This window comes from Micrasema longulum, unplaced genomic scaffold (assembly GCF_059751315.1).
Source record: "Micrasema longulum isolate JH-2025_06_02 unplaced genomic scaffold, ASM5975131v1 h1tg000206l, whole genome shotgun sequence".
NCBI classification, from domain to species: domain Eukaryota; kingdom Metazoa; phylum Arthropoda; class Insecta; order Trichoptera; family Brachycentridae; genus Micrasema; species Micrasema longulum.
In genome coordinates, this window is record NW_028277411.1 from 281,106 (window position 1) to 308,561 (window position 27,456).

At 33.1% G+C, this 27,456-nt stretch overlaps 3 protein-coding genes across 3 annotated transcripts; 1 reads left to right on the forward strand and 2 right to left on the reverse strand.

The window, feature by feature from the left end:
• Window positions 1–430: 430 nt before the first annotated feature.
• Window positions 431–2,492, reverse strand: LOC148283739 (serine/threonine-protein kinase RIO3). Its single transcript, XM_088243337.1, has one exon. It carries the CDS (start codon window positions 2,285–2,287, stop codon window positions 710–712), a length of 1,578 nt encoding a protein of 525 aa, XP_088099463.1. The 5' UTR covers window positions 2,288–2,492; the 3' UTR covers window positions 431–709.
• Window positions 2,493–3,875: 1,383 nt separating this feature from the next.
• On the forward strand, window positions 3,876–8,259 carry Pym (partner of Y14 and mago). Its single transcript, XM_088243339.1, has 3 exons — window positions 3,876–4,057; window positions 5,767–6,045; window positions 7,042–8,259. Exons 1-3 carry the CDS (start codon window positions 4,018–4,020, stop codon window positions 7,302–7,304), a joined length of 582 nt encoding a protein of 193 aa, XP_088099465.1. The 5' UTR covers window positions 3,876–4,017; the 3' UTR covers window positions 7,305–8,259.
• A 1,897-nt stretch (window positions 8,260–10,156) lies between these two features.
• Window positions 10,157–24,975, reverse strand: LOC148283741 (ATP-dependent RNA helicase DDX42). Its single transcript, XM_088243338.1, has 12 exons — window positions 24,486–24,975; window positions 23,717–23,974; window positions 22,058–22,298; window positions 20,422–20,578; window positions 18,139–18,278; window positions 17,175–17,403; window positions 16,696–16,870; window positions 16,015–16,111; window positions 15,751–15,901; window positions 14,248–14,441; window positions 13,628–13,885; window positions 10,157–13,158 (listed from the first exon to the last, which is right to left on the reverse strand). Exons 1-12 carry the CDS (start codon window positions 24,704–24,706, stop codon window positions 12,985–12,987), a joined length of 2,295 nt encoding a protein of 764 aa, XP_088099464.1. The 5' UTR covers window positions 24,707–24,975; the 3' UTR covers window positions 10,157–12,984.
• Between the last annotated feature and the right edge of the window lie 2,481 nt (window positions 24,976–27,456).

The following is a 27,456-nucleotide window of genomic DNA, read 5'->3' on the forward strand; positions in this document are numbered from 1 at the left end:
TGACATATTGTGGGGAAGTCAAGTTATGGTAGAATAGCGATCAAACCTGTGTTTTGATCTAGAGCAGTCAATAGCCATGTCAATAACTTTATTTAATTTTTTCACAAACCAAAACCATTATTATTTTTTAATTAAATTAGGTAATTATTTTAAAAGCTCTTAGGGCATAAATAAAATAAAAGATTTGACAACTATTCACCTTTTACCACACAATTTTATACAAATTCTGATTAATAAAAAAAAGTAGACAAGGAATAAAAAAAGGCAGACACAGTTGAAGGACTATGAATGTAGAAGAAGCTTGAAATGCATGTCAGGATAGACGCATGTGGCGTTCCATTCTCTCTGCCTACCCCTGCTTGGAAAGGGAAGATGGTAGCAGAGGTAAAAATAAACAAATAATACGAAGCATAAGAAAAACAAAAAGTAATTGCTTGGGTATTAAATTTTTTTATAATACATTTCACAATATATTTTTTTCTGAATTTTCGATCTTCTTCAGATTTATAATTTATAGGCAACTCGATATTCAAGAGGTTAATATATTCATTAATATTGACCAGCTAACTTTTATCTAAACTCAACCGGACAGTGTTAAAATACATCTCCGCATTCCTTCTGTACGCCACAAACTCGTTCCCCGACTATAGATACATTTATATTGTGTAGATTAAATCTACAATAATTTTTTTTCATGGAGGTTACACGGTTATTCCGTATTTTTATTTTCTTTGCTTTTTTTCCACATTTCTTCAAATTCATCTCGCAGTCCATCGTGCTGAATATTGAAATCTGTAGTTTTTGAGGACTGGGGAGGTCTTTTATCTATTTGGCTCTCATCCCACGCAAAGTCGAACGGATACTGCTGCGGCAAACCGCACGGTAAGCCTTCCTCGTTCTCCTCCTGCATTTGATCTATCTGACGGCCTGACACTCCCTTACAATGTAACTTCTCCCGGATGTCCAACTCGCGTCCCTGTAGCCCGGTTATTAGTTCAAACAGCTCCTCAGCAGTTTTGACATCGGGAACACCCTTCTTTTTGAAAAATGACGTCACATTACCGCAGTCTCTCAGGAGGAATTGTAATCCACTGGGATGGTCGGGTTCAACTGATTGAGATACATCAATGAACCAGCAATGGTTGTCATGCCACAGAATGTTATACTCTGATAAGTCGGCGTGAACTAGCCGCCCTTTGTTAAACAGAGTGTCCATGAAATGCACCACTTGTCGGTGAGCAGATCTCCACTGCGAGGAACTGAGTGCCGCTTCTCTGATCTGCGGGGCCGGTCGATGGTTCTCACCGATGAATGACATGACGAGAATATGCTTTTTCAGACAAATCATCTCAGGGCATTTCAAGCCCAGCTTCTGTATTCTCATCATGTTGTGCATCTCTTTCTCAGCCCACATATTGATGACTTTTCTATGATTGAGCTTAGAGAACCGCTGTTTGAATCTATAATCATCTTTGATATACTTTTCCCTAGTTTTGAACTCATTCAAGGTGGTCTTAAATATTTTGATTGCGCATTCTTTGGGGAGAACCATCGCGATGTATGAAGGGTCGCTGTCTCCGTGTACTACGACAGATTCCTTACCGGTGGCGATGACTCCGTTCACTTTTTCTAACATTCCGTTGTTCACGAGTTTGTAGAGCAGGAGACGTGTCGGCTCATCGACTCCCAGAACTGCGGTGGCTTGACTCTCTTTTCTGTCTAACATCTTGTTTCTCTTGGAGCGCTGAGACCTCGAATGCGCTTTGAGGCTGTTAAATACTCGGTTGGATAACTGCATGTCGAAGGATCCAGCATCGCCCGTCTGGAATTCGGGAGGAAACTCCATAACCTTACTAGCATTTCTTCTAGCCGAGATAGTCTTGTCATGTTTGGTGACAACTTTTCCACCTTGAATCTTGTATCCGCATGGTGGGATACTGGCGTATTCCTTTTCGTTAGATTCAAAATGATCCCATTCTTCCCGTTGATCTGTTTCTTCTTCGGGCTCTTGAAGTAATTGATCAGGAAATACTTCGTATTTGTATAAACCATTTCGTTTCATCTCGTTGATTTTTATCTGCTCAGAGTATTCTTTGTCGAATTGGGCCTGTAGAAGTTGAGCTATGGTTAAATCTGAATCACAAAATTCTGGTTTTGGTTCTTGCACAAAATCTGCGAGTAATCCGGGGGGAATGTCTCCATCACTATTTGACACGTGATTATCTGCCACAACTTGGGCATACAGAACATTTTCTTTGGTGTGAGTTTTTATAATTTCTTCGGCCATAATTATTTGTTGTCGAGTTAGTTCTAAATAAACACAATTACAAGGATTTTTTTAACGTAGTCGTAAAACTTGTAATAAGAAAAATCACTAAGAAAATATAAATAACTAGAAGCAAAAATAGTAAAATTGACTTTGACAGCCAAAAGGTGAACAGACAAGTTTTGACAAGCAAAGTATGTTGGTTTAGTTAGTTGGCTAACTTGATGAAAGTATTTTAGTTTTCCTGCGCAATGTTGTAAAATGAGGATGCGCAAATTTTTTCGACTGCCGATTAAATCGATATAAATTATCCTCTCAAGATGATTTTGCGGCCCTGTTTTATGATATTTTGACCTAATGATGATTCGATGACGAGAAATATTTATGTTACGCGAATATAATAAATACACTTAATTAATGCGTATAGGATATCTACATGCAGTCATGTTCTTTTTCCAAGAGAAATATGTTTTTATTTATATTCAACAGTGATTAATTTTACATATTGAAAATAAGGTTGAAAGACAAACCAGTGAAGTTTCTAAATAATAAGCATACATATTCAATTACGGTACGTGGTGTGTATAATATGTATTACACAATATATTACCTACGTAAGATGGTGTATTTGTATAAAAGTAAAGGTTCGGGTGTGTGTAGGCATTTGCGTAATCAAAAAGCTAATGGGATTGTAATAGCTATCAATGATTATGTATTGCAGCCAAAAGCATTCGTCGTAATTCAATTTTAAATGAATTAAGGGCACGTTAAATAATTTAAAAAAATAAAAATAAAAAAATGTTTTTTTTGGACCACAACAGGCCATGAATCTTCTCTATCACCTAAAGCAAGGGTCGTCAACCTTTTTATGTCTACCGCTTTTGTTTATTTTTCATGCTTAAAATTTCCCCACCGCCCACAAAATAAATTTCTACGCAGTATATGGGTGAAAAATTTCTAGAAGGAATTTAGGAGATTTGAAAAAGCAAATTTTTATAATCAGTATTTTACTACAACAAAAAAAGAGTATACATTTATTAAAAAAAATATAATAAATTTAAAAAACCAAATTTAATAACTAATGAGAACCTTTTGAGCCTGATGCTATGTGACTAAATGTTTTACGTCTGGTTCAATTTTCGTTAAAAACAAACGAACGTTTCCTCTTTCAGTGATTTTCAGACGATTTCTTTGTTTTGTCATGATGTTATTTATCACACTGAAACCTGATTCAACAAGATAAGATGTGGGAAAGGGTAAAGGGAAAGGGTATCAAAATGTTTTTTATTGTTTCCTACATTTTTGGATACAAATCGGGCAGTTTTTTATTTTGCCAAAGTTTTTGTGCGGTTTAAAACTTTTATTCTAAACACGGTCAACATGATGAAGGGGAAGAAATATTTTTTTAACTTTAATTTGACTGTGAACGTAAATTTTGGGGTTGTTTTTTGTTAATTAAGTTTATAAAAACAGCTATGTTCTAAATATTCAAATTATAAATATATTACTTCAATGAATGCAAGTTTTTGATCACATTTTCTTGAGTAAGTACTTTGAAAAACGCGAATTTGAACTATATGCACATTCATTTTGATTTTTTTATGCTATTGGTATACCGGTTGTCAAATTATTGGCGAGCAAAGCAGAGGTCGGAATTGGCATATTGTTGAGGATTATATTTTTATTTTTTAGCAACACAAAAGAAATTTCAAGTCGATATTTCTATAAAAGCAAAAATAAATTATTTTAAAATGTCTTCCAATAGCTCTACAGTAACCAAATCTGGCGAAGGTATTTAAGATTTTTTGTAGAATTTGTATTTGTTTATCCAATAACACTAATTTAAATAAGTAAAAAGAAAAGCAAACGTCGGATTTTACTCCAAGTAATGAAATAAATCCTAAATACTTCTGGATATCTTACTTAAAGAGTGCAAAGAAATATAATATATTTAAATTCATTCTATTTTTATAGGAATTTCACTAATGTTTATTTAAATCCAATTACTTTTCTACATTATTTATACTATTAAAAAAATTTCAGGTGTGTTCGAAAAGAACGCGTAATTCTATAAATATATTTTTGTTTTGTCTAGGATTTTTGTCATGAAAATCGAGAATTTTTTTTTTTTTCTAGTATTTCAAGTATTTCTTTTTTCAGTTTATTAAAATTATTATGACTTATCTCCATCAATAAAAAGTAAGTTTCATTTAATAACAAGTAATAATTGAATGGAAATTTAATGATGGATATTATTTATTTTAAATTAATATTCATGTTGTTATTTATTTATGTATTTTTGTAATCTGTAGGCCTTTATGTAATTGATGATCGAGATACGCTTTGGAATACAAATGCAGTGTTGTATGCACCGCTGGGTGCGAGTCGGGGGGAATGATGATATAAAAAAATAAAGCTATTTTTGGAAAAAAATGTATTTTTTAACGGACACTATTCAACAAAAGTAGCTCATCACAGTTGTATCCACATAGCCAAAGTAAACAGACAAATCATCACGCCGTTTCCCCACAGGAGTAGGCAAAGAGGATAGAACGCCACAGCATACAGACCTCGCTTCCTCTACATTCATACATCTTCTCATGATTATTCCTACTCTTAACATGTCCATCTTCAAGTATTTTACGGATTTGACCATGTCTTTCTCGGTTTTCCTCATTTTCTGCATCCATCAACTTTTGCAATGTAGATCCTTTTAGCCATTCTTTTTCTGTCTATTCGCTCTACATGTTCAAACTAACGCAGAACCCTTTTCTTGATTCCGTTGATAATTAATGTCTCAGCCTTACATATGGCGCTCTATCATCCATCGCATCAAAACAACTGTCACAAAAAAATTCACACCAGCCAAACCGAACTCTCTCCAGCAACGACACTTTGCATACTGACTAAGAAAACACAGCTCTTTATGATCCCACCGGCAAAATACGGTACTACAAAAACTCCGCCTATCACAACATTGGTTTGGTTTCTTTTATAGTAGTATCTTCCCCTCGTATACTTGATTGAACCAGAGTCCTGGACGAGTGTTTTTAACTCAATGGCTACTCGGATAAAAATCCTGTTAAAGGAAACTGAGTGCAGATTAGTCCCCCTCTTTGCTGGTTAGGGGTCCCGGGTTTGGTTCCTGGCAATGTTGAAATAAAATATGTATTTAAAAGGCTGCTTTTCATTGCAATGTAACACTAGGTGTGGATAGGAAATCGATGAAGAAATTGAAATAACGGAAATAATTAACTGGCCTTATTTTCATATCAAATACTTATTGTATAATTATCCACATTTATGAATGGTGTTTGGTTTCTTAGTTAATAAATTAATATAAATATGTGAAAACTATAAGTTCCTTTGATTTTCACAGTTGCTCAGATGCTCAATGAAATTTTTTGGGTTATTGTGCTGACAAACGACACATGGCACAATAACCCAGAAAATCTCACGTAGACTACACATGCATTGAATTTAAATGATGTTATTTTTAGGTGGGTCCTTTATCCCAGCGTCTCAACGGCCTGATGGGACATGGAGAAAGCCTCGTCGAGTTAGGGACGGTTATGTACCACAAGAAGAGGTTCCACTGTATGAGAGTAAAGGAAGGCAGATAGCCGCCCGGCAAAATAACAACTGTCCTGTAGGGTTGCCTCCGGAATACATTGCCGAGGCTAAAGCCAGAAGAGAAGCCAAGGAAAAGGCTCAAATGAAATGCCCGATTCCTGGCTTAATCTTGAAAAATGATGAGAAAAAAAAGAAAAAAAAGAGTGGTAATCTTATTATATCAACAATATTTTTATGATAGATATTCAGCAATGTTTGAGTATGTCCAAATGCTTACAGACTGGCTGGGTTTCCTCCCCAGGGAGTTATTCATATTTAAATTTATTTCAACCGAGAGGGAAAACCACTTTAAATATGAATAACTCCCTAGGGAGGAAATCCAGCCAGTCTGCAAGCATTTGGACATACTCAAACATTGTTGATTTAACTACCTAGTAAAAGAATAAGTATAAAAATTGCAAAATTGTTTTCAGGCACCTAGTAGGTGATTTGGTTCAGCCGGATGAATCTCACCCACGTGATAAAGGTTTCAGCTCTTTTACTTCACAAAAGTCAACAGATGGAAGAGTTGAGGAAATGTGGATGTTTAAATATGGGCAGAATGGTGAATGTTACACAGTATGTAAAGTGGCAACTTAAACCAGCCAATGACAGGCATAAGCCCTGTAAATGCCTAGACTTCCATATTCTCTTCTCAAAAATGTTTTTCCTCTCGGTTGAAATAAATTTTAATATGATAGATATTTAGACAAAGATCGACATAGACCTAGGCACATATTACAACTATTTTAGACATTACTAGTTCTCATGAAATGAGTTGTATGCCTATCGTGAAGCAAATATAATAAATTTAAAAAATACTGGATTCCTCAAGATTAAAAAAAAAATTGATACAGAAATCTATCCAATCATTGGCTAAACTTCCTTATTTCATATGCAATTAAAATATGCAGCTTACTTTGTTTTTTATTTACTCTTTTTTAAAAATAAATACATGTTTTATTTATTCAAATATTTCAATTCTTCTGTGACCATGTGAACTAGTCAAAAATTACTATTGAAAATGTGGTAAAGTGGCGTTCAAACCTTGGACTTCGGATCCGTGTGTCTGCGACACTCTTACGAGACCACAACCCGGTTCTCGGATATTGTTTGTTAACTAAATCCATCTTTAATGTAGTTACTATATCACGTTTTTACAGTTGCAGATGAGATATCAGAATCCTTTGCAAAGGCCTCGCTGAGTTCTTCTAGTGGTAAATCACACGTGCCGGCTGATCCTGCCAAGAGATTAAAGAATCTCAAGAAAAAACTACGAGAAATAGAAGTCCTCGAAGGAAAACTAAACAATGGAGAAATTGAAAACCCAGAGAAAGACCAATTGGAAAAAGTTAAAAATAAGAATCAAGTCACCAGTGAAATAACTGTACTAGAAGCATTGGTGAAGAATCCGCAAAGTTCTTAAAATATACAATCCTATTTCTGTAGGCTTTACCAATCATCCATATACTTATATTATGTAGGTAGTATGACTTTTGTGAGAAGTGAGGTGTGATACATATAAGAAAAATTCTCAGAATGATGTACAAAATCTAATTAAGTGTGTGTGTAATATAAACTACCGTTTATCCGAGGGCATGAGTCCCTCACAAATAATTATCAAGGTAATGTTATTATATCCTTGATCGATTATTGTAGGTTATTTCAACCTAAATCAACACTTTAATTTGTTACAAGACATAATACCACAAACATATTGCACCTTTATGAGAATAGTGATATTAAACGAAATCTGATAAAGCAAAGATGAATCAGAACCAACACTGCGCAAGATAAACTTACTGTTTTTCTAGAATTTTGTAATATAAAAAAATTTTTTTTTTTGAAAATTAATAAAACCATTGTTTAACATCAATAATACATATGGAAAGAATAAGAACAAATCAGGTTGAATTTAACAAAATATAGTCAGATTCTTGTGTTTGGCAAGTGTACAATTTCAACACACAATTTACACAGCATTGTGACTCATGCTCTTACATAAATGACTGGTTTAATTAAGTTCAATATTGTTAATTACTTACGGTCATTGAGCTGAAAATATTTGTTAGGGTGTCATCATTTTGCAACTCTTTGATATAATTAGTAAATTCAAAATTAAAATATTTGTCAAAGAAAATTCATATTAAGATTAAGTTATCCTGTTTTTTTTTTATTTGTTTATTCGAAAGTGCTATTATAAATTAAGAAAAAATATTCTTAATTGGCTTGTTGAGATGGATGTTTCATTGAGAAAATTACTCTAATAGATATTTTCGGCATAAAAAGATACATTGTGTAAAATCATTTTACTGTCAAAATGAAAACACAGTCTAGTACTAAGAAAAATTAAAATATTTTTGCGATTGCAACTAAACTGATTTTATGACAAATTATTTATTGAAATATCTTTTTAAAAACATTTCTGATTGTGTATGCATAATATTATAAATTGTAATTTATCTCCAGTAAACTTTGGATGCATGTTATATATAACATGTACATATAAAAATGGATCTATTCTACAGCAAAAAGATACATAACTATTAACCGTTCGAATGCCAAACTAGCAGGACACAAAATGTATCCCAACTGCGGAGAATTTTTGCTGGGCGCACTGATTTTTGAGCCTTTCTTTTTGCGATTTTAATTTATGTTTAGATGGATTGCGATTCTTGGTTCGCCTCTATATAAACTGTATATTTACAAGTTTTTAACTCTGCAATAACGTCAATATAATATATTAGCATGACATTTTTAGAGTGAAAACTAAAATTTTGTTTTTTTTTTTTGAAAAAATGAACAAAACTAAGACTGAATCACGAACTGTGCATTAAAAAAAAGAAACCATTGTAGGATATACAGGCTATCAAAAAAGTAGTAAAACAGTACGTTATTTATACAAATACTGGATAAAATGGGCACCTTCTTTAGTCTATGGCGTTCATTTTCAAACCAATCTACCCAATTGTGCTAATTTGTTCATATAAATTGTAATTTTGTTATATCATATTTCCAAAAAAAAAAAAAATTTGCTATAAACTGGCATAAACAATGTTAAATACTTTGTACAAAAAAGCCCATGTTTAATTTATTCCGCAAACTGTCACTTTATTTGAATAAAACTATCAAAATACTGAAGATGGTGGTGATTTTATTACTTGAATCTATTTTTAAATACATTCAATAATGAACAAATACTAACATTTATCGTTATCTATCTGAAAAATAAAACACCAAATGTTAAAATTGCTATCTGTTGAATGCGATTTTTGGCACCGTTATACAGTTCCAAAATTGACAACGGAGATCTACGCTCTGGCATTCGGGCGGTTAAAGGTAAACTTTTAAAAGTGCATAACCCCAGGGCTGGTATTCTGAACACTCTCGTGAGAATAGAGAACGCTTCACTACGTAATTTACATATTAATTATGCACTAGCAAAGCGTTCTCTACACCTGCGAGTGTTCAGAAATCGCAGCCCAGATAAGAATATTCTTAAATTACATTATTTTTACAAATTATTTAACTGAAAAGTCAATATCATTAATACATAATGAATAAACATTTTAAACAGTGTATTTTTAAAAATCATTTTACCATAAAATTTCGAACTTTGTTATTTTGTAGCTGGCGAATAAATATTTTTTTAAACTATATACTGTATCAATCAACATAATGCGCAATAAATAAGTCGAATCAATATTATTTTGAGGGATACTTCCGAAGCAATGCAACAATTTTACTATGGGATGCGATTCCAGTGACAAAACAAACTCTTTAAATGTCTTTAAAGATGTGATGAAATTATTTTTTGTGATGTAAACTTTCAAGAATTTCATTTCCTTATCAAAGAATTTCTCCTCTCTGTTGAGAAATCGGTCTATCTTGATGAAATCCCCTTGGGTTGCGAGGGTCCATTGCTTGGCTGCAAAGATTTTGACATACTTTAGATATTGTTGATTCCTAGAATGTTTTGAAATAAAATAAAACAAGGTTTTATTTTTATTCGCAAATATTTATTTGTAATTATTTTACATACAATAAATTAACATCTGTATATTGTAATAAATATTGAGAATTTGGTAAAGATTGTTAGGCTATGTATTTAGTTGTGCTGATTTCTCACTGAAAAACTTTGTCATATGTTTTATTATAATATATAATTAAGATACACCTAAGTAGTCACATTTACAAAAATGTGACAGATTTAATATTGTAAAAGATAAAGGTATCTTTTGTGCTGGAACTGAGAAAGTAACTGTTTAGTAATAATTAGACGTTACAGAACTTTACATAATTACCCAACATAAAACTGTATTTAAAATGTTTAAACTATGGTTTTATTAAACTCATATTGTAATACAACTCTGTTTCGTTGTCAAATGTTAATGGGTAGGGAAAATCTTGCATTAAAATATGGAAGTTTAATTTTAAAACCCATATTAAAATAGTCTTAGAGCCAGTTGAAGCAAAAAAAGTGAAGTTAAAATATGTTTAAAGTTAAAGAATAGGAAATATCACTTTTTTTTTGCATTTTTAAAGTTATAAAGGTCTATGAAATACTGTCCAGTAAAAAAATGTATTTTTGCTAATAATTAGCATAAAAAATTGTTTTAAATTTGTAATTTTGAATTTCCGCAAAAACGATCATTCCATTGGCCACGCCCCTAATACGTCACGATTCGTGTTTATTTGTTCCTGACCATTATGTGTTCAGAAAATTGTCACAAATCTTCACGTCACAACTATCAAGGCCAAACATGTCGCGTTTTTCTAGTGACGTATTTAAAAAAAAATATTTTTAAAATTTATATCTGAAAACATTTCTCCATATTGATTTTGAAAATACAATTAATTATTCTAAATCGATTAAATATATTTTTATCGGTATTCGTAGTATGTGATATTTCTCTATTGTTGCTGTTGCATGAAAAAAATAAGATTTGCCTCTTGCATGAAAGAAATAACTCGGTTTGCCCATTTCTATGAAAAGGCAAAAATATTTTGCTAGCTGTTTTTCAACTGTTTTTTTGTTGCAACTGGCCATTGGAAAGTTAATTGATTTAATGGGTTTTTAGAGAATACTATTGTAAAATGGAACCTCTTTCATCATTCCCTTTTTTAAATCTAATGGTGCATAGGGCACTGCATTGGTACACCAATCGCAGCTCATCTTGATAATTTTTTGTTATAAGAAGATGAGATGATCAGTCTTACGCTTCTGGTGCCAGTCTAGGGACTAAGAAATATTATATTATAAAAACACGCTTTTTAAAATAAATATTTCATGTCAACCATGTCGGGAATCGAACCCGAGACCTCTTGCATGGTAGGCAAACGTGTTGACCAGTACACCACAAGGCTGACGACCTGGAACCTCTTCATACGCAGGATACAAAAATAAAATAAAAAGTACACCAAAAACTTGGTTTTCAGCAGGGTAGTTTCAGACTGACAAGCCTAGTTGTCCATTCCATTTCGGTCAACTAGTTCAAAAACCATTTGGATGCTTTTTTGAAAGAGGAAGAATGCAGACAAAAAGCAGTACACGAGATATAGGCGCATCAGAATAGGCTGGCTGCCTATAATGAATAGTAATAATAAAAAAGGATAATCCTGTATAGCAATATGTATCTTTTTTGGGTAATTCCGTGTAAGTTGGATTCGTTCTGACGTTTCAACTACCATTGTAGGAGACATCTTCAGGGTGAAAATTAGTTAATAAGTCGTTTTACCCTGAAGATGGCTCCTGCAATTGTAGCCGAAACGTTGGAATGAACTTCCAAGGGATCACCCAAAAAAGATACATATTGATAACAGTGACCGTGAAAATCTACGCACCTATTTAATGGTATTAATGGTGGATAGGTTTCCTTGCATAAAAATCAATTAGAAATTTAAAAAAAAAAAAAAATACTATTTATTACACCTTAATTTATTAAAACAATATAACATGACATCAAAATACTTCAAAAAATTATAACAAAGATTATTCACTATCATATAAAATACGCCAAGTATTTACGAATGCGAATAGTATAATGAGAAACTTTGGTGGTTTTTTAATATTTTTTTATTTGTAATTAGACTATTAAACTAAGACAATTTTTTTTTTTTAAATTAAAAAAATTATCAGCGCTATGATTGTTTGAAATTTCGTATTTCTGAAATAACTCCGCGTGTGAAGACGGAGGTTCTCTTCCGCTTATTCTCGATCAGTTCTGCCCATTGGTCCATTCATGGGCAAGCAAACCAGAAATCTTCCTCATCATTGGTTGATTCATGTGACGTCGTTCAAAGTAGTTCGTTTTTATCAAAATGTTTTTTATTTTTTTTCATACATTTTCAGGAAACTGCAGTACAATTTAATGCTCCAATTTTTACCGCACGCAAGAAACATTTATTGTATCCAATTTTCCACAGGGCTGAAGTTCCTCATTATATTATTGCGCGTTGTTAACTTGAGTAAATTTTCAAAATAAAATTTTTGTACCGGGTTATTTCGAAACCGTATAAAGAGGTTCCGGCGTACTATAAACAAATTTGCTAGAGATCTTCCGCAAGAGACACAATGAATCCTCACTATTTAAATTATGGTGTTCGAATAGCAATTTTTATGTTTTTGGACATTGGTAAGTTAAAAAAAAAACAAATTCGTATGCTTTGATATTTCAGAGACCATTTTTACACAAATTTAGCTAAATAATATAAAGCTATAGAATCATAATTACACATTACTAAGGTATATCTCCATATATTATAAATAAGGTAACACTGCAAAAATTCAGAGGGAAATTCTTGCAGTGCTGAAAATTGTACTTTTAAAATAGTAAGTTTTCATACTATTTTTATTTTCTATAAAAACAAAAATTTAAAAATGTATTTTTGGGACAATTTACATATTTTTTTAGATTATCACATGGAATGTCCTTACAAATTATCAAAGTGTGGCACACAATTTCCATGCAATTTTTTCCCTTGGCAATAAAATTACTCGAGTTATCCCACTCTAAATGCAAATGTTCTTCCCATAATGAATGCGGAAGAATGCATTTCATTGAACAGAATTGTAATAAGTTGAATAAATTAGCTGTTTATAGTGTCTATTCCCATCTGCTCTTCTTGCCACTTTTCCTCACTCTCTCGGGCGCGCCAGCTCCACCAGGGGGAAGGGGAACGGCGAAGAATGCATCATCTGCATCTCCGGATGAGGTGGCCTCACCTTGTGGAACATCTACCTGGGTCTTCTCCCAAGAGTGATCACTCGCCGCTGTGAACTGTTAATAATAAAAATTACTACAAATTTAAAAATAAATGTAACATCTTTTATATTTTGAATAAGATTTTTTGCAAGTATCCCACAATTTTGTTTTTGTTGATGTTCGTTGAAATATTCTTGTTTGTTTTGTAATAAACAAACTAAAAACAAATGATTGATTTGTTTTTTTTTTAATGAGTAAAGCCGAAGTAACCACCCTTATTTATTTATTTATTTATTTACGGACAAAGTCCATTATAACCACCCTTGTTTGTTTCTACTGTTACCCCTACTCTCTGCACTTCTAAAAGATCTTGTAACATGTTTTTTGACGATTTTATATTGAATGACATCTCTTCTCAGTGAAACTTAAAGACATTTTTTAGCTTTCATCACTATTAGTCACTTAAAAGTGGTAAAAATAAAAACAAATTTTATTGACAATTATTATACATATGAAAATAGGGCACATAAATTTTTGTACTTACCTGACCATACTGCATTTTAAACGCCGCCTTCATTGCGGCAAGCCGGTCAGTAGCTGGTCCTCCTTTCTTGGCATCCGAATACGCCAGTCCACTGACATCAACATCCTCCTCTGGAGTGGGAGGCTTTAGGCCGGGTCTCTCCTTAAAACCGAGACCGGCGCCGCTAATATTAAGATTCTTCCCTTTTCCGGATTTAAATCTAGACTTCCGGAACCAGCCACTCTGCATCGCCATGTCTAAAAGACCCTGGGGTACTTCCTAATAAAATAACATAAATTTAAAAAGATGTTTTATAGCTAACTACAAAATAAATAGAACAGTGTTAAATTTGAGTTATCAATTCCAAGAAAATACATTGTTTTCATTGCTTAAAACTCTATGATTTAATTTAATTTTCTGAATTGTATTCCTACGTTTTTAAGCGGCCTTATTGTCAGCTAGCACTTTTTATAAACATTTTTGGATAGTTTATTTATTTATTAAATAATAATTGAAAATGAAAGCCTGACTGCACAGATGCAGGGTGACAAACAAGCAAACACACATTGTAACGCGTATATTACAGTATGTACATAAGAAATAAATATGCGTGCAATAGAAAAAAAAAACAAATGACTGACTTGACTAGCTCCTTCGAGGTTCCTGACCAGATGGCCGGCGAAGTCCTTGTCCTTGTCAGCTAGAAGTAGAGTGATCGCATCACCCCGGACTCCAGCCCTTCCAGTTCTGCCCACCCTATGTGTGTGTGTGTCGATGTCACGTGCTACATCGTAGTTTACTACAGTGCGTATGTGTGGGAAGTCGAGACCTCGAGCTAAATGCAAATAAATATGGATGTCAAATGTTGTTTTTCACAAAAAAAAAATCTATAAGTATTGTTGTACATTGTCAGGGTATTTGCTATGTGTAAATTTGTCTCAATGAACTGGTAACATCAAAATCAGCATTTGTGAGTTACCCACTAAAAACATATTTTTTTTATCCTTCTCCATGAATGCTACAAATAGACAAGTCATGCATTCAAATCATCATGATATGATTGTAATGAATCACGACGTATTTGTAGCATTCATGGAGGAAGATACAAATATTATGTGTTTTTAATGTATAACTCAAAAATGCTGATACTAAAGTTATTTAGTTGCAGTAATTATTCCACGGTATTATTTCAAAATGTACAAAAAAATAATAAATGTATAGATAGCATAGAGAACCAGCTTAAATGGAGGTGCAAAGTTTAGATCTAAATGTCAGTATCCAGGAGTCAGTGTCGTTATTTGATACCAAGCTATATTACAATATTATTTATTTCATGATCATTCCATTGTCCGTACCTAACGGTACATAGAGCACTGCATCGGTGTACTTGCAGCGTATGGCGTTCATTGTGACACGAAGACAAAATGATTGGTTTTACACTTCAGGTGCTAGTTCTGGAATTATAAAATATTGCTGTACAAAAATACTCTTTGTATTTCGTGTCAACTTTCTCAGAAGTCGAACCCGGGATCTCAGGCACAGTAGGTAAACATTCATTCAGGGTTCTGGTTCTATTTCACACACGGAAATTATTTATTCCCTCGGACGCGGGGTATAACATAGTATGTAGTTCACATTTTATCGGTCTTACTGGGGACATTTTAAATTGGCACAAAGAATGAGGAATTTTAGTGGTTTTTTTCATATTTTTTTTTATTTGTTAACTATCAAACTAAAAAAAATAATTATGTATCGTTTTATCAGCACTATAATTTTTTTATGTTTTGTAATTTTGAAATTACTCCACGTGTGGCATCACAAGTTCTCTTCGGTGAGTTCTGTTGATTGGTGAATTGGCTTCCCGTAAACCAGAAATCTATCACAGCACTCCATAATTGGTTAATACGGAAGAACTAGTGACGTTGTTCAGAGTAGTAAGTTTTTATAAAAATCATTTTTAAGAAACTTAGCCATACAATTTGATGCTCTAATTTTTACCACGCAACATTTTTTTTTTTTGTAAGAAAACACAACAATTTCCCGTAGCACTGAAGTTCTTCATTCTGCCGATGTTGGCTTCAATATACAATATATTATAAAATAGAGGTTAGTGTTTATTATACAATTCAAGTGTCAAATCTCACCTGCCACGTCTGTTGCTACTAAAATATTGGATTCCTGTTTTTTAAAAGCTGTAATAACTTTGTTTCTTTCCGATTGGTCCATATCACCGTGGAGTAAGAGAGCGTTATATTCTTGTACTGTTAGATTACCAGCAACAACTTCAGCATCTACCTGCAGAGGATGTAATCTTAATTAGATCCTATATTCAAATAAAAAGGTTGCTCAAACATTTAATACAAATACATTAATGTCAAGATCTTTTTGTATTAATAAATAGATCATACCTTTTTTGTAACAAATATTAAGACGCTACCAGCAGATGTATATTCGACTAAAGTTTTCAATAGCCAGTTCCATTTTTGTGGTTGGGTTTTAAATATCCTGAAAAAAAATATTGAGTTATCAACCGAAACACATTTTAACAAATTACGTACATTTACATATCCATGAAATACTTAATAAATAAGTATGGAATACAACAACACGAAATAAATACATTGATACATAAATACTTCGATAAAATGATTTAATATTTATAACATTCATATTGGATATCATTTATTGGACATAATTTTTAGCATCCAGAATTTTCGGGTTTCCCCAATAGATTTCTTTAGTATTATTTTTTGCAAATCAGAAATAAAATTTAATAAATTTAATTAGGTACATTTATATATATATATATTATATGCATCAGCCTCTTAGAGTAATAATCTAAGAGTCACCCATACAGAGAAAAACCATTGTACGATTATTGACCACAAAGTTAGCTACAGATTACAGCAATACAACGGGCAGTAGGTACATGGGTTGAGAATTGCAAGCGCTAACCAAAACTGTCTGTTACACGTTTGTTGTTAAATGAAAAACCATATCAAAAATGTGTAACGCCTTTGTTCTACACAATAAAGCTCAAGGGCTTTTCAAATTTGAAAATTTAATAAAATTTTGTTTGTATTAGTTACCTGATAGATTGTGTGACATCGGCGCTCGCTTCCCCTACGTCTCCCTGTTGCACTCGGACAGGGTCCCGCAGGGCATCCCGGGTAAGGCGTTCCACTCGGCGGGGAAACGTGGCAGAGAACAGCAGAGTCTGGCGGTCGGGTCTCACGTGCCCACATATGGAGCGCACTTGGCTCTCTGGAAACATAATCATGCATATAAAAATGTTCTTTTGTGAAACTTTAATTTAACAATATTGATTTCTTTGTTCATTTAGCTTCCAGTTTAAAAATTGGTGCTTGGCGCTTGAGTAAGTGTGGCTGAAAACAAAGGATTTTTTCATCTAACTACGCACTCTGATAAAATTGATGTCAAATATCGCTTAAGCTCCTATGGCTCCCAGCGCTTCAAATTATCCCTGCAGCCTGGGAAAAGTACTAAAAAACATATATTTATAACATATACATTGTTTCAAGATGCCTCATTTGTAAGAAACACTCACCAAAGCCCATGTTGAACATTCTGTCGGCTTCATCGATGACCAGGTAGGTGACTCTTCGCAGGTTGGTTGCCTTGATCTTGATCATGTCGATCATTCTACCGGGAGTGGCGACCACTATCTCCGCTCCGGCCTCCAGAGCCTTGGACTGCTCCCACTTGGAGCCACCTCCGTAGCAGCACACGACCTGGATGTTGTAAACCTTACCGAATCTCTTGGCTTCCATGTAGATCTGCGGAGGAAAACAATGTATATGTACATATAGTGTGAGGTTGTTTGTTCTTAAAATGCTAAAAAATCCCGGAGACGGTGCTGTAACGTCATGTTACATTAAGAAAAGAACTATATATTTAGGAATACAGGTATTTAAAAACAAAAATTAAACACATCCAGTATATTGTTTAAAAAACATTTTTTCCATCATTTGTAAAAATAATAATATAGTGTAAGTCACTCTCCAAGCACAAGAGTTAGTCTCTTTTTTTGGAGAGTTACAGTGGTAACATTTACAAGATGTGTAAAAGTAGATTTGTTTAGAATTTTACAAAAATATGTACTTTTTATAAAATTTATTGAAAAAAAAAAAAAGTTTAGGCATGTAACAGCAAAATAATACTTCATTAGGAAATTGAGTGGAGAAATGACCACCTTGTAGTGTTATGGTTAACGAGTTTGCATACCATGCTTGTTGAGGTCCTGGGTTCGATTCCCGGGAAGGTAGACATGAAATATTTTATATTATTACCTTTCCGTAACAGATGATTGAGAAATGTTGTATATGATTTAACAATGCAGTGCCTTATGCACCACCGGGTGTGGATACTGGTTTGATGTAGATACAGTAATAAAATAAAAAAAACAGTAAAATTCCTCATTAAAAAAATAGTGAGTAGGTTCTTTATCCAACCACTGGAATCATTTCAAGAATTTAAAAAAAAATTAAAAATTTGGTAACTTTAAGCATTACCTGTTGAGCTAATTCTCTGGTAGGTGCTAAAATAAGACCGATTGGACCATCTCCTTCTACCAGCTCCTTCTGGTCCATTATGTGGACTAACAGAGGCAGCAGGTAGGCAGCTGTTTTACCTGAACCCGTCCTGGCAATACCTTTAATAAGAAAAACATAATTCATTTCAATTTAAGCTAATTTTATGAAAAACTTAGGCAGACACAATAAACATCACACTCTGGGGATAAAAAATACAACTGACAGAGAATATTCGCTTTCCAAAATTATTTCTCCATCTTTGTTGAGGTATTGTTGAGTCATACCCCTTTCAGATATTGTGGATCTCTCATCTAGAGAGCAGAAGATGTATTTGCTAGTTCCAAATTTGCCAAGAAAGGGTGCGGTGATGCTGGCATCATGTCAGCAGGCTACATTTTATCTTTAATCTATTAGGCGATAAAAAATAATTGAACACTTAGTAATTTTACTGGCATCGTTTAGACAAGCAAAAAAAATATTTTTAAATCTTACAGTAAAACCCCCGTTTTACGTTTTTCAAGGAAGCAACAAAAAAATGTAAAACTGAGGAAAACTCTAAAGTGAGGAAATGAAAAATGTATGGAAAAAATGAAATTACATAAAAATATAATTATTGTACTAGACCATACTAAATATACTGCAGAAAAATTGTAAGAACTGTCATAATTGGGGATTATTCATATTTACCGATGATTTAGTTAAAAATATTTTATATTTTTTCAAGCAATACTACAATGTGTTATTTTTTATTGAATTTGAAAAAAAAAAAAAAAAATTATGTAGGTATTCAACCTTAAAAACACAAAAATAAAAATTTGAATTTGCATAAAATGCATTTGTTTTTTTCCCTAAATATTAGGAAATTTTATTTATATGGTATCACTTTTTTTAGCATGGCACCACAAAATTTCAACTGTCATTTACATCACGGCAAAACTGTTTCACACTTTTATAATAACTGTTTAAACTATCTTCTTTTAACATTATGTTTATAACTTCAAATAATATTTCTATTGTCAAATTTTCTGCATCGTTATTTATTAATGTAAAGACTTAATTCTTCCTAAACATGCGTCAACTACATGTCACTATTTAGTAAAATGTCAAAATTAGACAATTAAACAAAATAGTTAATTACATTGCACTTACTTTGAATTTAGTTTTGAGACAATAATTTACACATTGTTTTATTTACCTCGATTTTATTCTCCATTCACGTGGCAGTGTGCGGCTCGTTGTCTTTAGACTGATTGAATGAGTTTTTAAAAATTATCGACGTTGGCGTTATGAAAATTTTAAAAACGTTAATTGGGGGAAATATTCGAATGAGAATGGATGGAAAAAAATGGGACCTAAATATTTCAGTGTAAAAAGCGGGAAAACGTAAAATCGAGGAACGTAAAAATGAGGTTTTACTGTATATAAAGCTCATAATATATTTATTGGTGGAAAAATTGGCACAAGATTTGACCCAATGAATACTGTGTTGTGTAATGCACAAATTTGGTGAAATCCGTAATCAAATTTAGAATACGTTCCAATTATCAAAAATTTTAGAACCAAGATCTGGGCCCGCATAAAAAATGTGGGCGTGAATCTTGAAACTTTTAGAATCTCACGCCAGTGATACTATTAACTGTCAATGCGTATGTGTTGTTGCTTGCGTAGTTTTATTCACCTATGGTTTTATTGTTTCATTGCACTTTTTCACTTCTCGCTCGCCTTTCTTGATTGGAAATACTGATTTTGAATATTTTTCATCTATTAATTCATCCTTTTTTAAAAAGATTGTTATTTTTATGTGCTGGTATAATAATTCACAGATATAAAGATAATCAAAATATTCTATTAATAATGGGGGGATTATACTTATACCATTATGTTATTTTAAAAACCTGATGCTGATTGTTGATCGCAGAATAACATATTATTAGATAGCTCTTTTAGTCAACTTTGAAACTGATCGTTATCTGTTATGGTGCCAAAAACATTGATGCACTGCACACGCCTGCGGTGCAATTTTTAATCCCAGAAACTACCACGCATAAAAAAGTACATAAAATAGCCAAGATTTGGGACAAGAAATTGCATAACATCATGGGCAAGATCTTGAACCATTTTCTGATCCTTGTATTACAAGCTTAAGTTTAGAACATTTTAAGAATCTTTATTGTACTTTTAGAAATAAATGTCTAGTATAAATTAAAAACACAGACACTCTTTTCTAGTATTATTATTTAAATGTATATCAATTAAACGTACCCACTAAATCCCTTCCGGATAGAGCTGAAGGTATTCCAGCTGACTGAATGGGTGTAGGTTGGGAATACTCGGCTCTTCGGATGCTCTTCATCAGAGCTTCATCGAACCCAAAATGCATAAAGCTGGCAACTGGCTGCGGAGGCTGAGCACCAGTTAACTGAAAAACAAAATCATATTTTGATTTTATAAATATAAAAGAATACCCACATTGGAATATTAAATAAGGCTTCATAAAGGTGTTAAAATCAAAGATAAAAAATTAAGATGTCTTGGTGTGACTCATAAATTATATTGCATCAAGAATTGAGTTCAAAATGCAACTAAAATAATACTTTTGAAATTGTATTTAGAGGCAAACAGTAAAATAAAGTGTATGAACTACAAGACGAGATCTTAGTAAAAAAAAGAGTTTTAGAGTTGGCTATATTTATTTTTTTTTTTGTCTAAACTTTTGTCTACAAAGATTTTTGTTTTTTGCAGTGTTTTTGTTTAATTTATTATGCGAGATAGAGGGTTATAATAGTATTGGAAAAGAAATGATCAACTCTCAATATTGAGATCCGAATTCTATTCCAATGCCGATTGATTATCCTATGAAAGATAATAAACATTGAAAAGCAACATAAATTATAGAGAACTAAAACACGATAAAACATTTTTTATAAGAAATAGATGTTTTAATACCATAATTAACGTAATAAGGACTATAGAGCAATGATCACTGAACGGTGGTCTGCCTACATCAGAGCAAAAATAATTTACTTTCACAAATAAACTATGCATTAAACCATCTCAACCTTGGGTGTCTTCACTCGTTTTCTGATTTATATTATTAAAAAAGCTTTTTAAATTGAATGATAATAATCCATCCGATAACTCCGCTCAAAATTCCTTCATTAACCGTAGCTGCACAGAATATAACAAAATTTGTTCTTCTCTTGATATATTTGATTCAAAACATTCTTATTTAAAAAAAATATCTTAGAACTACTTTAATGAAATATGTATTACTATCACGTAATTTTCCTGTCTCTATTCTTTATAGGCATTTTAAGGATGATCTCCTCAACAGAATCCCTCCTTTTTCCTAATTTATCCGAATCTTGTCTTATCCTTTTCATCCCTCCTAACGCTTTGATTTGATTATTTAATTTAACTCTCTCGCAATGATACTTAGATAGTATAAAAAAGTTTTTTTTCCAAATATATTTATCACTTCATAGAATTGAATTTGCGCTATGAATACCGCAAACCGTATCTGAGAACTAAAGACGCCTTGGCGAGGAATACTTCCCAAAGGAACTCTCTGTAATCTGGTAGCCTTGGCATCTATGTGTAGTAAAAATGGTAATCCAAAAGTACACATTATGTACTTCATTGGATTGAGGAAAAGCAGAAAGTGAATTCGTCACTTACTGGGATTAAATTGATTGGACAACGTCGAAATGATTACAAAACATTTTAAAAGCCTTGAAATTATTCTTGAAAGCCACCAGATCTGTATGTCAAACAGGATTGTTGGACTATAAATGATGAATTTAGTGGTCTGCGAGGTCTGAAAGTTAGGAAACTGCTGTGGAGTGCCTCTTGCAGAGCAGTGTTTTTTCCGTATTAGTAATAGCAAGTACTACCCCACCTTGATTCCTAAAACTTTCTTCAAGTCGTCAACTTGTTCTTTAGACAGTGCTTGAATGTCTGCATGAGGCGTGTAGAAATTTCTCTCAAATGGAACATAGTTTATTTCCGTATGATCGATTGGTGGAAGAGGATCGATGAATTTTTTCTTTGCGGGAGCTATTGGATTTCCATCTTCATCGTATTCAATCTCTGCATCAGAACCATCATCGTTTGCAGCCAGTGGATTCTCTTCCATATACCTAGAGATAAAATATTACGGTTAATTCTGTTCATACATAATTTTGAAATATGCAGTGCAAGAGTGGTAATATAATTTTGTTCGATTTCGTTTACGACACTATGGGAGTGTCTAGTACCTAATTATTGGTGTTTTCGCCGACAACACTTAAAGAGTATCACACATATGGTTGAAATTGCATTTGAAAAATCCAAGCTTTAAGTACCAGTTCGGCACCACATTACAATTTACAACTTTTTTGTAGTTTACGAACGACATCCTTGTTTCGGAGGTTTAAACAATGTTTTTTAGTTTTTTTAAATGTTCAATGGTCAATATATTATAAATATTACTAGTGGGTGATGTTAGATCAGTTAAAAACTAATCCTTGGATAATAAACATGTTTATTATCAAGAATAATTGGTCACTCAATTCGTGAAAAAGTGGCAATTATTTGTGAAATAAAACATGGTGCGAACAATTTTGAAATGTGTAAAAAGATTCCTCTATCCTTGTCAACATTGTGTGAAAAAAAGAATCTTTATTATCTGCATTTGAAATTTAGAAAGTGGTTTGTTTGTAAGCATTTATTATAATTTTCCTTAATCGTTTTATTTTTAAATTATCTGTATGAATTATGCGCATATTTATTTGATTATTTGGAAACAATATGCAATGGCGATTAGATTAAAAAAAACCTCTCTCTGGTATAAAGAGCAAATTCAGACAGTTCAATCTTTCTCATAATAACCAAGTTTGACAGTACTAAAGAAAAATTTTAATACTTCTTCCAGTCAAACTGCAATAAAAATATATATTAATAAATCTAACAAATAAGATAACAACAGATGAAAGAATCAAGGAAACATGGATATTCACACATAACGATTTTGATGAATATATTATAACAGAGATGGATAACATTTAAAAAAAGGAATTATAGAAGTCTAGGCATTTACAGGGCTTATGAAGTTATAAGCTGGTTTAAGTGGTCACTTTACACACTATAACATTCCCATTTTGTCTATGTTTGAGCGCCTATATTTCTTCAATTCTTCCATCTGTTGATTTAAGTAAAGTTAAGAGCTCAAACCTTTATTGTTGTGAATTAGATTTAGAATATATTTTTTATTGATATTCATTTGACAGATTTTGTCTACAAACATTTGGACAAATGAAAAATACTGCTATAATGATTTTGATAAAAATATCAATAAAATTCCGAGGTTAACTTTTACATTGTTGAATTTGACCAGCGATAGCTTTCACCCATATAGGCATTTTCAGGACTGGCCACAAACTACTGGTTGATAGTACTTTTCGATCTCTTGTCAATTTTTGTGAAGATAAAGGAGTTTTCCATCTCTGTTAAAACTCCGCAAATCTTAATATTACCCAACAATTAACACAAAGATATTTGCTTTACTTGCATATTTTACCTGTAGTAGCTCTCTTCATTATCCTCCTCGTCTATGTCTCCCCGAGTGCCCCTGCCGCTGGAGACCTTGCCCTTCCCCTTAGGGAGGGGGGCGTCTCCGCGCCCGCTGTGCTCCTTGAGGCCGGCCATGAAAGCGTCCAGGGGATCCTCCTCATCGGAGCTGTCGCGCTTGCCCTCGGGCTGCTGGTAGGAAGGGCTGCCAGGGGCCGGGATGTACTCCAGGGCGGGGCGAGGCGGCTCTTCGTCTTCATCAAAATATCTAAAAAAACAATGTGCCCGAATCTATAAACGGCTGCATTTTGACAAAAAATAGCACATTGGTGTTCTTATGGCATGTGGTATATGACAAAATGATGACAGGTGGACACCCAGAATAATAAAGCGGAGACCATGGGTAAACAAAAGAGGTGCTGGAAGGCCACAAAAAAGATGGGCTGACGACGTCGCCTCGATAGCTGATAGAACATGATTATGCAAATGTATGTTACTCAGATGCTAATTCTGAACTGCTTGATAAGTTGGAAAGATTGCAGAATGTCTGTAAACGTTAAATCTGAAAAAAAATTACATTTTTGTCATCTTGTCAACATCTACCTGAATTCGTCTGATGTACATTTATAGTATAAACATTATAGGTGGATTTTATATCACTACGATAGTATATATGTTATCATTTTAAACAATACTGCACTAACCCAAGACAGACATATAAACACAATAATTGAAGTAAAGTTATGCAAATGGATTTAGAACATTACTACGTGACATACTCATCCTCAGTTTTGCTCCTCTTTCTGCTGACGCCCCCCCAGTTGGCAGTCATGGCATTTTGGGTTATAGCAGACATCGTAGAGTATCCTTGCTTGGAAAGACCAGTCGATGGCGGAGGAACTGCGTTCATGGAATGTGCACTTGGCTGCCTTTTGGGCAGTTGGAAGCCCAAGAACTTTTTGTAGCCCGAGTTTCCATCATCTCCGCGATTATAACTCATCTTTATACTGAAATTATCAAAGTTTACGGCGAAAAATAACAATCAACACCGCATAACCTCAGTTTATCATCCAATTCATTTTGAGACTTTACATCTATTACGAATTACAAAAGCGCTATGTTTTTTAAGCAGCTGAATTTATCATGCACACACGTTATTTTCTCTTAATTCATGTACTCCTAAGATAAAATATCACCAGGTAAATAATAAATTAATATGATAATGAAAGACGAAAGCAATACTATTTTATGTAGCAGCCGCCATTACTCGGCCGGTAAAAAACATACCACTGTTTATGGCGGGTCCAAACGTCAAAAAGGAATAAATACGCATTTATCCGCTAGGGTGCTCTGATGCAAAACTTATGCGTTGAATTTAAAAAAAATGCGTAAATTGAAATTTAAGAAATACCTAGATAGACAATTAAAATTAAATAAAAATAATTAGAATAATCTTTTAAAAATAAACACTTTTTTGCGTAGGATTTTATTTTAAAAAACGGTTAATTTCAATTCAAAGCCCACCTTATATTGCTTTTTTTTTACAATAATCATTTATGATTATCAACAATTTGGATAAGCTTGACGATTGATAAAACTTGCTGGATGAGTTGAAAATGTTAATTTTAACATTAGCCATATGTTTTTTTATTTCAAAAATAAATTTACAAAGACAGGCGCCGTGGTACAGTTGGTTAAACGGCTTACTGAGAAACTGGGTCGCGGGTTCGAATTGCGTCAGTTGCAAGAAAAAATTCAAGAAATATTTTTTCCTAATTAGCGTAGGAGTTGTGGTGTATTTTAACAAATTACTTTCAAATCCTCTCTTTCTCATCTGCTAAACAAGCGTTTAAAATAAAAGCCTAGCGGGTTATTCCATTATTTTTTTTATCAAAGTGAACATCTACTAAAGTAGGCACTTGTTTATATACCTACTGCTTTTTTTATAATGTTAACTGTATATACGGTAATTCCATCCAACTTATTAATGAAAAAAAATTGTCTCACTATCAAAATGTACGTTTTAAATATGTATATTCAAATGTTTGTAGACCGACTGGATTTCCTCCTTACGGAGGTAATATGATCTTAATTTGTTGCAACAAATTCATATTCCCTTCTCAAAAATGTTTTCACTCTCTGTTGCAACAAATTATGAAGTGATTTTATCTTTAAAAATATAAAATTTCACAGTTTGCGACGGCACACAATCAGTGTTTTTTTTTACTGTGAAGAGGTAGGGATTGTAACAGGTGAATATAATTCCACAGATGTTTGATACACTCGAGAACATTTCACAAATCCTATCATTAATCTACCGCTTTGGCTAAAATGAATCCCGTCTAAGTGTGCCGTATCACGCGAAGTGATTGTATCCTTTAAATTTTATACTGCTATTACCATTATAGCACGGAGCTTTTTCTGTACTCGTCATACCGTTTTATTTTTAAACATTTTAAAGATGAATAAAAAAAATACTTTAACAGTTTCGTTTTCATAAGTTTGAAGATGAGAAAGAAACGGAATTCCTGATGCGTAAGACAAGCGTCTTAGCCTAACACCGATGTCATCTATGTGTTTTGTAGCTGCAAGGCTTTTGGTAATCTAGCGTTTATACATATGTGGATGTTACATACAATAAAATCGCGAGACAATTATTATAACTAGGTAAAGTCAAAATCTGTTTTTTTTAGTTAACAAGTAAAAACATTTCTTGGTCTATTCCTCCATGAATGCAACAAATAGACAAGCTGTGCATTCGAATCATAATATTATCACGATTTGAATGCGCCACTTGTCTATTTGTACGTTGAAACGTGGCCTGACTTTTCTTCATAGAAACGTTTTCCCGTATTTTCTCCTTGGATTATGGCACTAGAGCAATATTTTTTTTACACTCTATAGATATTTACCATTGGCGTGTCTTCATCTTTTTTCTTTTTTGATAAATGGTTTCTTATGGGAGCTAGGACCATCCAAAAACCCAAAAAAACGCCCAGTTTTATCTGCCGCCTTTGCACGTACGGTATACAAAGATGATTAATAATTTTGAGAAACAGGAAAGGCACCTACGCAGAAAATTGAATTTTGATATTTTTTCTTTCAAAAAAACTAATTGTTTCAGTTCGCAAAGGCGGAAATCGGGACAGCCAAACGTTGAAATTGTCGATGAGCTGGGCAAAATTAGTCCGACGCCTTTTTCGCACAGTATCGAAACAGTTCATTGAAACTGTCATCGCATGTCCTCTTAACTCAAAAATTCTGATTTTGAAGTTACCAAGATGTAGCAATTATCCTGCGAAATTGTTTCATCTTTAAATTATGTAAATGGGGTCAAGAATTCAAGCCGTCCATGGGCTCTGTTGTAATCCATCTCGCATTTTAAAAAATGATTATTAAAAATAAAAACGCTTACTTTTGATAAAAAAATAAATTTAACGGGCTAGATTTCTTATCTTCCGCAGGCAAATAAGTCAAACCTTATCGGGAATCGAACTCGAGACCTTTTGCCTGGAAGTCAAATGCGCTATTTAAGAGACCATGTGGCGAACACATCAGAACTTGCGAAAAGCGACGGACAAAAAGAAAATCGAATATTTTAAAAATATTGCTTGAAAGGGTGTGACTTAAAAAAAGTTTAAAAACCCGCGTATTAGCGGAATTTCTGGTCTGAACATTGTGGGACTTCAGTTTGAGAAAATAGGTAAGTAAATGTTGGATATTAGAAGCGACCTTTAACAACTATGTGAC

Coding starts and splice junctions, on each gene's coding strand:
- Pym (XM_088243339.1), top strand. CDS start 4,018: ATGTCTTCCAATAGCTCTACAGTAACCAAATCTGGCGAAG. Junction 4,058..5,766: donor AGTAACCAAATCTGGCGAAG/GTATTTAAGATT, acceptor TGTTATTTTTAG/GTGGGTCCTTTATCCCAGCG. Junction 6,046..7,041: donor AAAAAAGAAAAAAAAGAGTG/GTAATCTTATTA, acceptor ACGTTTTTACAG/TTGCAGATGAGATATCAGAA.
- LOC148283741 (XM_088243338.1), bottom strand. CDS start 24,706: ATGAGTTATAATCGCGGAGATGATGGAAACTCGGGCTACAAAAAGTTC. Junction 17,404..18,138: donor CCAGAGAATTAGCTCAACAG/GTAATGCTTAAA, acceptor TTTCCTCCGCAG/ATCTACATGGAAGCCAAGAG. Junction 16,112..16,695: donor GATGTCACACAATCTATCAG/GTAACTAATACA, acceptor ATTTTTTTTCAG/GATATTTAAAACCCAACCAC.
- LOC148283739 (XM_088243337.1), bottom strand. CDS start 2,287: ATGGCCGAAGAAATTATAAAAACTCACACCAAAGAAAATGTTCTGTAT.